General features: G+C 38.0%; 2 protein-coding genes across 4 annotated transcripts in view; both read right to left on the bottom strand.

Moving 5' to 3' along the window:
* Nucleotides 1–18,726, bottom strand: part of LOC307129956 (uncharacterized protein) — a 236,371-nt gene that overhangs the window by 17,339 nt on the left and 200,306 nt on the right. The window lies entirely within an intron of this gene.
* Nucleotides 1,248–13,760, bottom strand: LOC307129986 (uncharacterized protein). 2 transcript variants are annotated; one of them, XM_079822816.1, is made up of 5 exons: nt 13,608–13,760; nt 12,229–12,468; nt 10,205–10,336; nt 3,115–3,300; nt 1,248–2,050 (listed from the first exon to the last, which is right to left on the bottom strand). In XM_079822816.1, exons 2-4 carry the CDS (start codon nt 12,311–12,313, stop codon nt 3,227–3,229), a joined length of 291 nt encoding a protein of 96 aa, XP_079678942.1. In that variant the 5' UTR covers nt 12,314–12,468; nt 13,608–13,760; the 3' UTR covers nt 1,248–2,050; nt 3,115–3,226. The 2 variants fall into 2 exon arrangements, with proteins under 2 accessions (XP_079678942.1, XP_079678941.1); XM_079822815.1 differs by lacking the exons at nt 1,248–2,050; nt 3,115–3,300 and having other exon boundaries at nt 8,432–10,336; nt 13,608–13,745.

Below are 18,726 nucleotides of genomic sequence, written 5' to 3'. Positions count from 1 at the left end.
TGAATATAATTTAGTACATTAAAATGTACTAAAAACACAAAATATTATTCTTTAAAAATATTATTGAACTAAAATATAGTACATTTACATTTAGTCATTTAGCAGACGCTTTTATCCAAAGTGACTTACAAATGAGAGCAATAGAAGCAACTAGAACTGTCAAGGGCAACAATATGCAAGTGCTGTAACAAGTCTCAGTTAATCTAGCACAGAACAGAACAGATTTTTTTTATTTTTTAGTACAATCATTTTATAGAGACCGACCAACCCACCAGAGGGTTAAATCAGACACAAGCATATGTAGTTCGGTAAGATTATATTTATTTGAATGCATGAATTATAACATTTATTATTATAATTAATTATTGAGAGAGAGAGGGAGAGAGAGAGAGAGAGAGAGAGAGAGAGAGAGAGAGAGAGAGAGAGAGAGAGAGAGAGAGAGAGATGAGTGTGTGAATTACCTGTGTCTATGCAGCATCTTTCTATTAATAGTGGAGATGTGAGTTTTTTTTGTGGCCATCATAAGGTACACTTTATTGCCAAAGGTATTGGGACACCCCTCTGAATCATTGAATCAATCCTGATCTTCAAGCAGGAACCAGATTAAATATTCTGAAGGATACCAAATCCATCTGGCTTGTTAAGCAGCCTGAATCCTAAATCACACCATGTTCATTCATTAGCCAGAGCAGGTCCCGCAACTGAGCCTGGTTTGTCCAAATGGTTTTTTGTTCTCCATTTCTTTAAACTTACAGGATATTCTTATATCACGATGAACATTTATATATCAAAGGCTCAAGAATAAAACAAATTCATGTGAGTGGCTTAGTCAAAATTTTCCAAAGAGACTCACTTTATTTGATGAACAGATTTAATTTAGGCTTTTATTCACATATAAACGATGATAAGCGAACATAAACAGAAGCTCAAGCGAACCTGCTTGAAGAGTAAGAAGAAAACTTGCGGAAGCTCAAAAGTGATATGTAACACGAGAATGAACCTAATTTGTTCTCGCAAGTCAAGCAAACATGCTTGAGCTTCCGTTTACCACAACTGATGTGTGAGTTGATGAATGTTGTGAATAAAAAAAAAAGTGAATAAAAGCCTAAATTAAATCTGTTCATCATATAAAGCGATCAAGTATTTTCAGAAAATTTGGACCATACCGCTCACTTCATATGGGTTAGTTTTACAATCACTTGTTGCGTAGCTGTCAATGGAGGGGCAGAAAACGCTCCGATTTTATTAAAAATATCTTTATTTGTGTAAGATGAACAAAAGTCTTACAGGTTTGGAATGACATGAGGGTGAGGAATTAATGACAGAATTTTCCCTTTAAGTCTTTCTAGTTTTTCACCAAATTCACCAAATTAGATGATACTGTGCTTTTGGTATAAACACCATATTTTATCTCAGAGAATTTACTTGAATGTATTTGAAATGAAAAAAGGAACGTTGCTCACTTGAAACATTTTTTAATATGAGTTTGAAGGCTTGATAAATATTTGGAAACTCTTCTCACACTGAGGACAATGGGACAGCTTCTTTTCAGTATGAACTCGCTTGTGCTTTTTCAGGGACCCAGAGCGAGTGAATCTCTTGTCACAGTATGAGCACTTGTAAGGTTTTTCTCCAGTATGCATTTTTTGGTGCTCTTTCAGATGACTAGATGTTGTAAATCTCTTTCCACAGTCATAACACACATGATCTTTCACTCCATCATGTATTTTCTGGTGCAGTTTAAAACTGTACAGCCATGAAAAACTCTTTCCACAGAGAAAACACACGAGGTCTCTCATCTGAATGAACTTTCCGGAGTTGTTTTAGATATGATGATGAATTAAACTTTTTACCACACTGAACACAGTTAAATGGCTTTTCTCCAGAATGAATGCGCAGATTATTCTTGAGACCTGATGTTTGAAAAAAATTCTTTCCACACTGAATGCAGGTGTGCATCTTTTTGTTTTTTTTTTACTTTGAGCTTTGAAGTCACAATGTTCCTCCTTAACTTCATCCAGTTTATGTTCTTGCTTGACTTCCATCCAGTCTAAAATAAAATAGTATGTGGTTAAGATCAGTTCAAGTAACCATGATTTAATAGCGGAAGGAAACAGAGATCAGTTAACTGTATAAAGTAACAGTGCCCGTATTCTTAAAGCTTTTAAGAATCCTCTCAGAAAGCTCCTAATTTACCTTAAAAACTTCTGCGTAGGAGACTTAGCTTAAGAGCGATTCAGGGCCGATCTGAGAGCAACTCTGAACAAGGAAAATACAAAAACTTTTATCTAAGTGAGGAGGAGGGGCTGACCCCGTTGGTACGCATAATTGTGAAGACTGTGATTGGTCGGTTGTCCAAGAAGGAAAAAAAAAAGAGTGCTTTTAAGTATAGTCTATAATTCTTTGAAATTACAGGCGTCATTTTTCATGTTTTACCTCTCTCTCTCTCTCTCTCTCTCTCTCTCTCTCTCTCTCTCTCTCTCTCTCTCTCTCTCTCTCTCTCTCTCCCCCTCACAGACATAATTAATATATATACACTTTATTTTTTATTTACCATGCTGTTAATGTTCTACTGAAAGAAACACGGCACAATTTTTTTGAAAATAGGCTCATTTTCCAACTTCCCTAGAGTTAAAGGGTTTGTTCACCCAAAAATGAAAATTAGCCCATGATTTACTCATCCTCAAGTCATCCTAGGTTTATATGACATTCTTCTTTCAGACGAATAAAATTTATTCGCATTAAGCATTATAATAGCAGTAATAGTTGCTCTGTTTTTGAAGTCCATAAAAAATGCACCTGTCCGTCAAATAACATGCATGGAGCAGATTAAGATCTCTAATAAGATCAGTCACAAAGATGATCCCTGCACAATCTAATGTGTAGTGTCTTATTAATTCACTCATGCATTGTGTGCAACACATTTCTTTTCCCTCTTTGCATTTCGTTTGTGAATGTGAAAATAACTAATTTTTGAAAATGTGCTCATTGCGGCTCATTTTGCCAGCACGGGTCACATTTAAATGTAATTATGCATCATAAATCTGTTAAACTTAAGTTAAGTTTTAGTATGTCTCCGCAGTCAACAATGATGAATCAAGAATGGACACCAACCTATTTGTTCCTCAGTATCTTCATGTTTTACTCTGGATGGTTCTGGATAACTCATGTCTTCAATCTCCTCTTTAATAAACTCCATCTTTAACAGTCACACAGATTTCAGCTGCTACACCTGGAGTTTGTCCTCCTCTTGTAGGACGATGAGATGTGATTGGTGAATTGTTGGGAAGGACACCAGATCTGTCAAATTTCAAAAAGATGTTACTGAATATACTGAATTAATTTTCGCGTCCTGTGTTTCTTTTAGAAATATAGAGTACTTTGATACAGTTAGATATGTCTTGCATTTAAGAATAAAAATGTCAAGGTTAAAAAAAAATTCATACTTAACTTTTTATCATACTTGTGATTAATTTCGGAGAATAATAATAATAATAGACCAAGCAAATCCAATAGAATCATCACACCATCATTGCTCAGGCCCTAATAAACAGTGCTTAAAGTCTTTCATGTACAGTAGGTCTATTTAACACAGTCAAACGACAAGGACACACTGAACGAACAACTTGGACCTGAAGACCTGAGAGGTGAACTAACCCTCTTCAGAACCTATGGGATGTTGCACGGTCAACACAAAATGCATGCGTTGTGGTGCGCTCTCGTTAACACACATTGGAGATTGATACTTTGTAAATAGAGCCTTTTCACACTTCTGGGTTTCTCAGAAGTGGAAGTCGTCATAGTTGTGTAATAGCGGTGAATGAGAGACTACATTAAATATATGTTTGGTGTTCCCATTTGCTCAAATAGCAAAAGAGAAACTCGACAATTGTGTTTTCACAACTTTCACAAAGAGGGGAAAAAATAGAGAGAGATTGATAACAGCAGTCAGAAGAGAGAATCATGTAAATTTTACTGTCACGCAATGATACGCAATGATATTACACAGCGCCTGAAAATAGTCCCCAGCACGCTCCCTGTGTAAGCAGGTTGTCACGTTTATTTCCTAATATCATTGCGCCGCTGCACCCATAGTACGGCAGCAAAGCTCCTTGATTATTACACAGGAATGAGAGTACCATATTGGCCTAGAAAAATCGCAACTTTTCATTTTCCGTCGGTCTTAGTACACGATGTAACTACAGAGGTAACTACAGAGCATCAAACTTTGCTCTGGCCGCCCTGCCATCGACGCTGTAGAAAGATTCGTGGACGCGCTACCGCTCTGACGTAGATCGAATGCTTGGTCTTTTTTAAAACTGTATTTAAAGGGGCTGCAAAGGAAACAATCATGTTGATCTGCATTTGTTCAGACTGAGCACAGGTAGGGTATAACCGTATAAGATAACCTCATGAAATAATTTAAATGTGAAATAAAAAAAAATAATAAAAAAATTGATTGAAAGAACTTAACATGTTTGCTAACGAAATAAACCAATTAAAAGCCATTTGTGTGGTGTGGCTTTTGTGTTCATGGTTAAGTGCTAGTATGATTTCAACACAACGTTACAGTTTATAGGAGGCGTTTGCTAGCCGTGATTTTTAATTAACATTAATTTGTGTACACCCTACATTACAATAACTGTCCTGGGTGAAGTGCAGCATTAATGCAAGTGGTCAAATCGGTGTTGTTTTGAGCAAATTAATTGTATTCCCGCTGAAAAACAAGCGTTCTGGAGCGAAAATATTGCTTATATAGCGCTTTCTTATCAAACCCGCCACAACCTCTCCTCCATTTTTTGCATGGGAACTAATGTGGTCGGAACCAAAGTTTACAGCACTGCGTTCTCTGGAATCTTCTCCAGCGGAGCACCTCTACATTCCCATTGGTTGCCGCCGAACCGCGTCGTAGCTCATTACCATAAAGTTGAGCTGATTTCAACTCTCCTCGACGCCCAAATCGTTCAAGACGCACCGCGCCACTCTCGCCGGAGCTCGCCGCCAGGCTCCCATTGAAAATAAATGACTTCCGGCCATTTTGACGCTCTCGCCGGCGGCAGTGTGAAAGCTCAGTAACGGTCTAATCAGATTCAATGATCTATGCTAAGCTATGCTAAGAGAGCTACCGCCAGACCCGGAGATCAGGGTTGCCAGATGCCAGCAGGGTTTTCCAGCCCAAAACTTCACCAAAAACCGCCCAATTTGTTTTGGCTTGTTTCTCGTTTAAATACAAATCTTAATGATTTGTATTTAAACGAGAAACAAGCCAAAAAAAATTGGGCGGTTTTTGCTTTCAAGCTTTAAAATGACCCATTTATCGACTAGCCTATATAAACCCTAGAAATTAAATTGAGCTTATTTACACTTAAAAAAAAATCATTATAAAATCATAAATCATTTATATTATTTTTAATAAAAATAATAATAAGGTATTAGGAAAATTACCTTGTATCTGCTAATTCTTTTAATCAGTGTTAAAATAAAAAAAGAAGAAACCGCGTTTCCAAATTTCATTTCTGGTTTAAAAAAGGAAAACGGAATGGACGCAAAAGCGTCCTCAGTCTGACCATTATACTATTAAACTATAAGCTTATGTTACGGAAAATAATGCGATCAACTTAGGCGATCAACGAGTCTGTTTATTGTCAATAAAAGTCACTTGGAATGAAAACATGAAAACATTGAGTGGATATATGGACATACAAAATAACCCACTTTAACATTTCAATTATTTCAAATAGCCACATGAAACATGCATATTCATGAATAACATTACATGAAAATCGCGTTGAACATATTATTTATAGAACGTGTCAGTGCGCTCTTTGCAGAAGCAGAACGTTGGCGCATGGCGGGCCATCTCTACACAAAAAAATATTTTCATACGCTAAATATAATAGCAAACTTGAGTTTAACACCTGTGATTTTGAACAATTAGGCCTAATATAAAGCTATAGCCTATATTCCACGAACCGATATGAGCTGAAGTGGGAGGGATCGTCTGTTGTGAGTTTACGTCAGGGCACGTCAGCCAGCCCAGAGCTGTAGTGTGTGTGTGTGTGTGTGTGTGTGTGTGTGTGTGTGTGTGTGTGTGTGAGAGAGTGAGTGAGTGAGTGAGTGAGTGAGTGAGTGAGTGAGTGAGTGAGACTGCTGCCTGCTGAACAGAGGGTCGCAGGAAGAAGGATCTGAAGTGCCGGTGTCTCAGCTACAAAAAAAACGCCGAACTGATCCAAAACCAGCCCAATTTTTATCCACCCGCCCAAACCCATTTTTGCCCGCAAAATAGATTGCGAAACCGCCCAATATGGCAACCCTGCCGGAGATCGACTGAATGGATTCGAAAACGGTAAAACTCAACTGTTTAACTTTAGAGGAGTTGGAAAATTAGCCTATTTTCAAAAATAGTGCAGTGTTCCTTTAAAGGGGCTATATGCAACTTTTTCCCCAAAATAAACGTAACAATAGCCTTTTTATTTTACCATTTATGACTCCAACATCTCCTGATGAGCATACTGACACCTTGTCCGCTCACAGTGGGTGCACCTATAAGCCTGTATCCTATTTTTCCTATTTTCTGGCGGGTCGTCTTTTCCCGCGCCGTCTGCGGATGTGACGTCACTACCGCTGCGAGAGCGAGCAGAAAATGAGAGCAGTTCTGTTTTTTGGCCACAGGTGTCAGTCGCGAGTTTAAATTTCAGAAAAACGCATATAGCCCCTTTAAGATGTTTTGTGAATACGGCCCCAAGTTTATTCTTGCCTATTTATTGGGAAAATCTTATTAAAACCAAACTTATATGTAGTGTCACATGTACTTACAACCATACACATTTACATTGCTATCCAGATAGTCCGCTTTCTGCCGATTTTGTATAATTTTGGTCAAATGCAGGCTATTTTCACTGTATATAAAAACATACAATACGCTTTAAATGATTACTCATATGTAGATATGCACTCTTAAGGACAAGAAAAGACGAGCTGTTTTGGGTAAAAAAGTAATAACTGTCACTGCAGTAGTTATATGTTTAAAGTTTATGGCACACTCTGGAATTATTAAAATTATTTTCCTAACTTCCAAGTGGTAAACAAAACATAAGAGGGCGTTCGTGTGCAATTTTTACCTATGAAACTCATTTTTACGATCATTACGCTAGCATGTGAACTGAAGGCAGCGTTAGTGACAGCATTTAAATTTTGTGGTGACTAGTGAACCCTGTAAACACGAGCTGATTAATGTTCAACTCTGTAATCTGCGAAAATCTCTGACCTGCAGTATAGAAATAGACGGCATCCGATAACATATTCCACATATTACCCTTTATTCACGATCGTTAACAGCGTCAATTTTAGGTTCAGCTGGTGAAAGTTTCATTCATATCGTCTCTCGCCTCTCTTCTGCGCATCCTCAGTGTGCGCGGTGTCTTCTTAAAGGGACCGCACATTCTAAAGGCCAATTAATACTTCCGCGTCGGACCTACGCCGTATCCTCTACGGTGCAAGTTACGCGTTGGTTTTCATTTTTACTTCTGCGTTGATGTCTGCGTCAATGTGCAATTCCACATGCAGACACTAGTAGGCAGTGTCCTCGGGCATGTTGCTGTAATCGAAACAGCCGAAGAAGAAGCAGCTTGTTGTGTAGAATGTGTACATTCATTGTCGGAGTATCAGCAGTGAGATAACGGCTTTTCTTGTAGTTTGAGTTGTTGTATCTAATACAAATAAAGCATCTCTAGTTGATTAGTAGAGTTAAATAAGAGGTGATCTGGCGCTGGAATGCGTTTGTGAAATCATGCAGAGCTCGTGGAGCTGTTTTCAGCAGTGGTGGCTCGAGCAATCGATTGCTGTTGCGGAGACTTCATTCACGAAATATACCCTAATGTGTCCCTGTTCTTGATAAGCAATCACTGATTAACATCTTTGGTTTTAATGAGAAAATAAATAAATTATACTCAGCGGATCTATGTATTTTTTTACTAACATAAAGAATCTCTGGACTACAAAATATTGTGTTATAGCAGACGTAAGGAAGAAACTATCATCCCATTTCTGAACACACACACACACACACACACACACACACACACACACTCCTATCGCAGATGTATTTATTGACCTGAGGCGGGAGAGGTTCTGGCAGACCAATCACGTCGCTTGCGGTCCGCGTAGAATTGGCGCGTTGTTACATTTTTGGAGAGGTGCGCATCAGGGTACGGCTTAGGGTACGGTGTACACTCGACGCAGAAGTATAAATTGGCCTTTAAAAGGTGAGCTATGTAAGATTATGTTTAAAATATATTCTCTTGACCAAGTTTATTGTTCATTGGTTACTATTTGTGTGCCATTCATGGGTTTATCTCTCCCAAAAAAAATGTAAACATTTAGGCCAAAAAATTAACTTAAAATATCAAGAGTCAGTAACCACAACTGTTTTATGAAAAAGTACAGATTTACTTTTTTAAATGTCTTGTCAAAATCACTTTAGATCACAAAAGCATTCAAATTCACATTCAAAACATAAGGGCCCAAGAAAATAAAATAGCCGGCAAAAACATAGTAATGTAACCCGGAGATCGGCTGAATGGATTCGAAAACGGTAAAACTGTTTAACTTTAGAGGAATTGGAAAATTATCCTATTTTCAAAAATAGTGGCGTGTTCCTTAACTAATCGAGGTCGCTGGCTGCTAGCTTGTTGGCCAAGTCCATGCAAAAACACTAGCCACTAAATCAGCGGCTAACTTAAAACTTATTTCTGTCTTCGTGTGATGAGTTTACCACTCACACAGACAGAACTATCACCATTAACGCTTCATATAAGAGTCCTTGTTGAACACTTTCACTAATCTGGTGCATTACATTAACAGTAACCACGTTTCTCTTTCAAAAAAAAACACGCGCGTGTCCCCCTCTCACTTCTTCAACGCTCTGCTTCCACTTCCTTGTCCCTTGACCTCAACTGTGATTGACTCATACGCAAACTTTCAGAAATTCACAAAACATTTGTATAACTCTTTCTTCCTATTCTTACAGGCATCTTTACATATTATTACATATTATTACAAAATATTGCATATTTAACATTTTAAATGCTGTATTCAGTAAACCATGAACATTACCCAACATGCATTTCTCTCATTGAGCAAAATCATAACTTCATTGCTGGTCAATGAATTTTAACTTTTTGTTGTTGTTGTTGTTGTTGTTGTTGTTGTTGTTAACCTTAAATTCTATTTATTAAACTATGAAATAATTTATTCAAACTTGTATATCTTATACCAATGAATATATTTCAGCAGGGTTACACACAGAGAGAACACACATGAGGCTTCTCGTCTGAATGAACTTTCAGGTGTGATTTTAGATGTGATGACAAAATTAAATATTTCCCACACTGATCACAGTTAAATGTTTTTTCTCCAGAGTGAAAGAGCAGATGAACACAGAGATCTGATACTTGAGTAAAACACTTTCCACACTAAGAGCATGTATACGGTTTCTCTCCAGTGTGAATTCTTTGGTGCTGTTTCAGGCAGTCAGGTCTAGTAAAGCTCTTCCCACAGTCACAACACACATGATCTCTCACTCCATCATGTGTTTTCTGGTGCAGTTTAAAACTGTCCAGTCGTGTAAAACTCTTTCCACAGAGAGAACACACATGAGGCTTCTCGTCTGAATGAACTTTCAGGTGTTGTTTTAGATTTGATGATGAAATAAAACCTTTCCCACACTGATCACAGTTAAATGGCTTTTCTCCAGAGTGAGCGCGCCGATGATAAGTGAGACCTGATGCATCAGTAAAACTCTTTCCACACTGAGTGCATGTATACGGTTTCTCTCCAGTATGAATTCTTTGGTGCCGTTTCAGTTTGTCAACTCTAATAAAGCTCATCCCACAGTCACAACAGACATGATCTCTCACTTCATCGTGTGTTTTCTGGTGCAGTTTAAAATGGTCCAGTCGTGAAAAACTCTTTCCACAGAGAGAACAAACATGAGGCTTCTCTTCTGAATGAATTTTTAGGTGTTTTTTTAGATTTGATGATGAAATACAACCTTTACCACACTGATCACAGTTAAATGGCTTTTCTCCAGAGTGACAGAACAGATGATATTTGAGACCTGAATCGTGAGAAAAACTCTTTCCACACTGAGTGCATGTATACGGTTTCTCTCCAGTGTGAATTCTCTTGTGTCTGTTAAGGGTACCTATTTTTGTGAAACTCTTTCCACACTGAGAGCAGGTGTGCAGCTTTTCGGCTTTTGTTTCTTGAGTTTTGAAGTCCCGGAGTTTCTTTACATCATTTAGTTTGTGTCTTTGCTCTGTCACTTCCATCTGGTCTAAAATAAACATATAAAGTAGTCAGAATGAGTTCAATGAGGTTAAATGTGAAAATTAAAAAAAACAAGACACAGTCTGTGTGAGTATAAAGTATCAGTAACACTTTCCAATAAGGTTTCATCAGTTAACATGACCTAAAAATGAACTGCACTTCTACAGCATTTATTAATCTTAGTTCATGTTAATTCCAAAATCTACTAATACATTATTTAGAAAAAAAAATTATTTGTTAACATATTTAAAGTATCATGAACAAACAATGAACAGCTGGATTTTCATTAACATTAACTTAAGCCGGGTTTCCACCGCAGGAACGTTCCCCAGGAACTACGAACTTTGGGGTGTTACTAAGAACCGGTTTGCCTTTCCACGGGCTAGAGAGCCACCACAGAGCCAGGTCTAACGTCACTTCATACGTCTTATCTTTCTCAGCAATGCTAGCAAGACAGCGGGAAACACAAACACACCAGACTTATTTGCTCCCACAAAAATATACGTTACCTTCTCCCGCTCCAGCCCGCAACATTCATGTTTTGTCCCGCTCCCACCCACATAAAAGTATAAATCGATTTTCTTTTCTGTACGTCCATTAAATAGTTTCAAGTAATTTAACATAAAAGCAAGCGAGTGCATTGTTTGGCGTGGCAGAATGAGCACAAAGGGTGCTCCTTTAATAATTCCTAAAAAGCTGCCATCTCAGTTCATCGCGATCTCACAAAGCTCCATCAAGCTGACTGCACAATGAATCCATAATGTCCAAAATGTCTACACATTTTCCTTGTTATAATCTCAGGATTTGCCAACATGCAGAATTCAGCACTGAACAAAAACTCACTTTGAGCGGTGAGTGGATTCTATCTTAAATGCATCTGATTGGCCATTGCATTCAGGAAATCAACACATATTTCTGTGATTGCTACATTGCACAACTCTGCAAAAACATGTTATAAATAGAAACTCTGCCCATGTTTGCGCCTGTAAATGAAAAACAATACTTTTATTCAATGGATTTTAGCTGTATAGCCTCGATAGCACGAAAGAGCGCTCACTTTACAATCACAATTAAGCTGTCACTCATCTCAGTTCACGTTCTCACAACGTTTCGTTAAAATCAGTAAAGTTGTCTACACTACACAACGAATCTCTTACTTACATCGTGTCTTTGTTTGTTAATACTCAGCGCTTTGAACAAAAACTCTGGCATTTTGAGCGGTAAATGGATTCTAACTTCAGCACCTGTGAATGGCCATTGCGTTCAAGGGATCAACAAACATTTCTGTGATTGGCCACATTTCTCACCGCTGCAAAAACACGGGAATATTTCATGTTCTCCAGAGCGGAAACTCAAAGACGCAATAGTGTTAGCCAAATCTGTTTCGCCAATAATATTATATTATTACAGTATCAACTGAGGGTGGCCTTGCTTTCTTTTCAGGGTGCTTATATTTAAACTTTACTTTGTTATTTTTTACCTATGTTTACATTTTTTTTTTCAAAAAATATTTGTGATCAAATCAAACACTAATGTACAGACCCCCTGCAGTACAGCTGGTTTTTATTGGTTTCTACGAAAGTTAAACTGGAAATCGAGGGTAGACCAGATATGACGTCAGTGACCGGCGAAGCAATGACACGGTCCGTTTTCTGGTTAAAATGACTTATTTCTCTGGATCTAAACATTGTTGGAAGCTTTTGGGAGAATTTAAGTACACAAGTCAACAAAATATATTTAAAAAAAATTCTAGTGGTTTTTGGACATTTTCATCTAAAAATCCTACATATTGTGCACTTAATACTGAGCAATTTCTCTGTCATTTATCATCCATATACTGCTTACTATTTCACAGCTACTAAATCAGTCAACAATGATGAATCAGGAATGGACACAAACCTGTTTGTTCCTCAGTATCTTCATGTTTTATTCTGGATGGATCTGGGTAACTCATGTCTTCAATCTCCTCTTTAATAAACTCCATCTTTAACAGTCACACAGATTTCAGCTGCTACACCTGGAGTTTGTCCTTCTCTTGTAGGATGATGTGAATATTCCCAGTATTTATTGGTGAATTGTTGTGGGAGGGGCTTCACTGCAGGTGTGAACTGTGAGATACTGACGCCCACAGGACCAGACCTGGAGAAATCAAAAACAAGTTACTGAATTTATACAGGGATCAACAGTACGACCATTTCACTTGCATTTGCGACTAAAAATAGATGTGTGCGAACTGTAACATTTATTTTGAAGCACGTGTGCATGTGTATTTCGTGCTTGTTTATTAAATAAAAGTCACGCAGTGTGTCCAATTTCCACCCCGTTTATTATTTGGTTACACAAACTGTATGCAATTTAATTTAATTTCAAGTAAACTAATGTAGCTTCTGCCAGGGATGCCCCGTCACAGGAAAGAAAGACTAAGAATATTATTTGACGAATATTATTAAATATATAGATTTTACTAGTAAACCATAAACTCTTTATTTGAAATGAATAAATGTTGAACTGACATGAAATATAAATATAAAAAACTTAAACTTTTCTTATTTTCATTTAGTTGAAATGAACAAGTTATTTAGTTCCATTAACCTCATGTACCAAACTAAAATTAAAATGAAATATACAGACATTTACAAAATAATAAATACAAAATGTTAAATGTACCCTAAATTGACAAAACAACAATTACTAAAACTGAAATGAAAGCAGTATTAAATGGAATTCAAAATATTAACAAAAACTATATAGTATCTCAGTGATAATAAAATAACGCAGTATGGCAAAAGCTGTTACAGTATGTTTTATATATAAATGCAGAAATAGTTAGTTGTGCACCTAAACTTTCTAAAAGCGCTCCCGCTCCTAAATTATTCAACATAGAAGCACAGGTTATACTGGATTACTTTAATTACATTTCAAGTGAGTGATGTTTTCTGTCAGGAATATGGATTGTTCTGATATAAATTGCAGGTAAAACAAGTTTTTTTTTTTTTTTTCAATTCTTGTCCAAAGTCAGAGAAATAACAGGACCATCATGTTTAATGTTTTCCCCTCATGTATTATGCTGATGTCTGAGATCTTCTGTAAAGTGGCACATTAAGCACATTGTATTCGTGTAATAGAGTCAGAGTCTGTGAAAAACTCTCTGCCAACATATTATTACACTCTAATAATAAAACCAGGAAACACAACGCATTTCATTACATTGGTCCTTTAACATGTAAACTCTGGAGCTGATTAATTTTAAAATCTGTAATCTGAGAAACATCTCTCACCTGCAGACTGGAAATATAAGGCATCAGGAAAAAATATTCCTTCATTTATCCTTCATTCACGATGGTTAACAACTTCACTTCAACTCGTGAAAACGTAAACACTTGTCTCGTCCGGTTTCTCTTGCTTCTCTCTTCTGCGCATCCTCAGTGCGCGTCATTTTTCTTAAAGGGGCCGCGTATACTTAAACAGGCCCGGTTCCAGAATGAAATCACTGAAGGTGCTTCTGAAATTACAGCGCGTGCTCTAGTAAAGCGCAGATGAAGGCTAAGCAACGGCTCCACTATAGCAGTGTACAGTGAGACATTTGAGATTATTTACAAGTCACCACTTTTACCAACAATTGGAATAGAATTTCAAAAATATATTGCCACTAATATTTTTCTATTACTCTTCCTTTACATTGCTTTAATGTGTTACTATTTCAACATGTCATATTTCTGTCCTGTGCAGAGTGAATAAAGCATTTATATGCAGATGTCACTTTCGAAACTTTGCAGCATGCAATTGACCTATCGGTAAGCCCCGCCCCCCTTAGTTACTGTTGCTAACTCGGACAAACAAACAGAGTTGCTATATCTTACAATGACAGCTGTCAGTGTGAAAATGTTTTTGGACACAGAATGTAGCGTATATCCCGTCCGAACTTAACTGATGGTTTATCAAGTTTATTATGTCCTTTTTCACTCCAAAAAAAATAATTGTAAGAGCTGAACAAACAAAGCATAAGAAGTGCGCATTAACGTCTCATTCACAAACTATCTCTCTTTGTTGCATTACCATTAACATACACAGCAAATTACACAAAAACACTCATACAACTAACAGTAAACAAACATATACACAGACGTATGCCTTTTCGAGGGTGCAGTTAATAACTGATAAACTTGGTATCTGCAAAACAACTCCGATAAACTGTGTGCGAGCTCTTCCTTTCACTACCTGTAAACAGTACCTCAGGCACGACATTTTAGCATTTTTGTAGCATAAACACCATCAAACCGATGAGAGCTTCGGATTTTCCAATGTTTCTCTATGGCGCTGATACCTAAAGATGTCCGAGTTACGGTCCCAACGCAACTGATACTCAACTGCTATTGGCTCATCTGCGTTCAAGGGGAGGGGCTTACCGATAGGTCAATTGGCTGGCTGTCCTCTAAAGGTCCTTTCACATTGGACACGATTTTGACGCGTAAATAATTTGCGTAATGGTTTTATTTTTTGATCAGCTGTTTGTGTAATGAGAGCTTCCACACCGAATGCGAATAGGCTACAGATTACGATATCATAACTTTGAGTAAAAACTCATAGATTTTTTTCTAATCTAATTGTGTCCACGACTATAGAAAGTGAATGTGTTTCCGTCAGTACGACTGTGGCACTTAAATGTTTACATTGTGACTCAACTGGAAACACAGCTGCTCCGGATCGATTGGTTCCTGAAGTGTGTTTGTCTCGTCAGATGCGCTGCTACCGTCTCTGGAGGAGCTCCTCAAATTATCCCACGGACATTTGAAAGTAAGTGCGGAACCGGCCATGATAAAGTTTTAGCTCCTGTACAAGATTAGCAGACTCCCCTTCAGACTCTCTGTTCTTTAAGACTGGGTGCACCCAAAACCTTCTTTTCGGTCTTTTAAATAAAATGAAAAGCTCGTCTTCACTGAATGAGGAAGTATCCATGTTTTCTCAGCTGTCGCCACGAATGAGCTTTGAAATGTCCCAGACGTCGCAAACTCGCGTCGCGGCTGATGTGAATGGTTTTGACACAAACTATTCGCACACAAAATATATTCGCTTTTTCCGCTTTGCTTTTTTGTTACGCGTCCGTTGTGAAAGGGCCTTAAGCAGCATGAAAAACAATAGTTTTATTCAATGGATTATATAGCCCCAAAGAAACCACAGTGTCGCTTTGTCCGTTATAATCAATAAAGCTGCCAACAATGCACAATAAAACTCTAACTTACATCTTGTCTACACTTTGTTTGTTAATGAGAGATTTCGCGAGCCTGCTGCATAACAGAGTAACATTCGCCAGAGTGCAAACACAAATATTATTTACAATAATATAAATTGTAATTCACAGCCTCTGCAAACGGTCCAGAGCACGTTCAGAACAGTCTGGATTGCAAGATTGATGACACATGAGCGGGAGCAAACTCATACATGAGCTGACGCTGTGTTTGTTTACAACAGAGAGGAAGGATGCATGTGTTGTACTGTTCATTAAAATGGTACTTGTGCTTATACTGGATGCCGCAACATTAAAACAATTACATCACATTCACTTGCACAATCACAATCGGGTAGACTGACTTTTCACAGATTCCCAATGTTTGAGTTCCTGTGCATATATCATCATGTGACAGAAAGCTTGCAGAAGCTGTGGATAACAGGTTATAATGTTATAAATAATGTTCAGTTTATTGCACAGACAGGGCCTCCATGGATCAGACTTGTTTGTCAGCACATCCCACAGATGCTTAGGTAGGTGGCATGTGTCAAAGTAATATCCACATTGATGGCAGTACTCAAGGTTTCCCAGCAAAACATTGCCCAAAGCATCACACTGCCTCTGCCGGCTTGCATTCTTCCCATAGTGCATCCTGGTGCCATCTGTTCCCAGGTAAGCGACGCACACGCACCCGGCCATCCACGTGATGTAAAAGAAAACATGATTCATCAGACCAGGCCACCTTCTTCCATTGCTCCGGGGTCCAGTTCTGATGGTCACGTACCACTGTTGGTGCCAGGGATGTAGTGGAGGCTAAACGCACGTAAACGCCGTTTACGCACCTCCCAAAATTCGGAAATAGCGTTTACCCACCTCCAAAGTGCGTTTATCCACCTCAAAATTGACTTTATCCACCTCTAAATAGCCTACAGTTCCTAAGCCATTTTAAATTAAGCTTATGTCGTTTTAGTTTCATATTGTTCCTTTTCATTGGTTGTTTGTTGTACAGTTAGACGAAGTCTTTCATATTGCGCTGCAACTGTCAGTGTGAGTAGTGGGAAGTTCGGATCATTTTACTGACTCTGATCTTTGAGTCTCGTTCAGCAAAATGAACTAATCTTTTCTCTTTCCGTCTCTATGGGACTGACAGGAAGAACAAAAGACTCGGATCTCACCTGTCGATTCAGAATCAGAACCATAAACTGTAAAAGAACCCATATGTTGCGTAATGCGCATGCGCGGTCAACACAAAATGAACGAATCACTCTCTGAGACAACTCGGTAGTCCCGAGTCATATTAAAGATTAATTCAAAATGAACGAATCATTCATGAACGACACGCAACCAAGATTCAAACATGGATATCCGGCAATTTTTTAAGCGCCGTCAAGATAGCAGCCCTCCTCCTAATGCCAACAAACTTGCTCGGCTACAAGCCCAAAGTGAGTGAGCTCGGAAAACAGTACTAAACTTTATGTTTTTGGTGTTAATTTGATTCACGGTTAGATTCATGCCACTGACTCAACAAGTCACCTCTTCCTTTTCCCATTAGCCAATGTAGGCCTACAAGTAAAATTCAGGATACATTATTATCAGATAAATAACTGGATGTAATTATATGATTTCTCTGGTATTTAAACCACTGAAAGTTTGTGACAACAAGCTCCCTTTGCTAGTCAGCTAGCTAGTTATTGTTATCGCTACAGCCGTTCGCGGGTACGGTAAACGTTTATATGGTAATAACAGCGAGTTGGACCAATCAGAGGTGTCGCTGTTAAGCTTAGGACTGTGGGTAGTGTAGTTTTTCTTACAGACCTCTATCTACAGAAGCAGAAACTTTCGTTTCACAACTCGTGATCAGTCTACCTCAGATATTTTAGACATTATGCCTGATAATCTAAATCCTTATGGAGAAAAATCAATGGGAGTTTTACTTCCAGTTTGCGTCTGTAGATTTCTCATAAATTCATCAAAAGTTTACATTCTAAATGCAATCGCAAGCGATAGCTGTCTGCACCCTGTCATCATCAACACAAAGCTCTCGCTCTTCTTCACCAAATTCATCCTTCTGTCGTTAATCTGCACCTGCCTCATTAGCAATTGGCAAAAACTGTAATCGACAACTATTTTGATAATCGATTAATCGGCTTGAGTAATTTTTAAAGACAAAAGTAAAATTCTTTGATTCCAGCTTGTTTAATGTGAATATGTTCTAGTGTGTTCTCTCATATGGGACTGTAAACTGAGTTGTGGACAAAACGAGACATTTGAGGACGTCATCCTGGGCTTTTGGGAAACACTGATCCACATTTTTCGGACATTATGGACCAAACAACTAATCGATTACTTGAGAAAATATTCAACAGATTAATCGACTATGAAAATAATCCCAAATCTAATCATTATGTACAAGTGCATTGCATTGGAACCCCTGGATATAAGCCTCCCCTCTCTATCTCTCTTAAATATTTTTGTTCTCTCTGAGAACAATAGCTATCATTAGGATACGCTATACACCGGTAGGCAGTGGCCCACCTTACCGTGACCACGATGCGGTCACCCAGAATTTATAGTTTACCCACCTCTTTTTTTACCACTACTTCTCTGGTTGGCGCTTTCGGCGGTGGACATGGGTCAGCATGGGCACTAGATTATCAGGTGGTATTTTATTGTAAAAAAAAAAAAATAGTGTTCAGTATAGTAATTGTCTTTACATCTAAATCAGTACTTTTTACTTATTGCAGTCTAAGAGCTTCATGTTGAAACATAAGAGAAAAAAATATCAGTAGCATAAAGCTATGTAATCATTCATATGAGACGAAGATGCTTGAAGGAGAAATTAATACTACTTTGTTTGTGTCTAGATAATGATCTGGCCCAAATCTGGTATGATACTGGGCCAGATCCATAACAGAGAGGACAAATCACCATAAAGGAAATCCGCATCTGCTCCGGAGCTGGCCCAGTGCTGGTCCGGAAGAGTAAAAACGGATCTGTGCTATCTGTGGTAACATTAGGCAGTTTTGATTTATATGCTGTTTAACCCTTAAATGCATGACTGTTTCGCCAAACATTCTTACATATTCGGGTCTTTAGCAACCTGAATCTATATCTAACATGTCGCGATTATATATAAAACTCCTGATAGTAGAGCAACAATTACGGAAGAA

Source organism: Gobio gobio (genome assembly GCF_949357685.1).
Source record: "Gobio gobio genome assembly, chromosome: 8".
Lineage (NCBI taxonomy): Eukaryota > Metazoa > Chordata > Actinopteri > Cypriniformes > Gobionidae > Gobio > Gobio gobio.
The sequence above is the reverse complement of the archived record's forward strand: the minus strand, read 5'-3'. Positions and strand labels throughout refer to the sequence as shown.

Coding starts and splice junctions, on each gene's coding strand:
- LOC307129986 (XM_079822815.1), bottom strand. CDS start 12,313: ATGGAGTTTATTAAAGAGGAGATTGAAGACATGAGTTACCCAGATCCA. Junction 10,337..12,228: donor AGATACTGAGGAACAAACAG/GTTTGTGTCCAT, acceptor TGTTTATTTTAG/ACCAGATGGAAGTGACAGAG.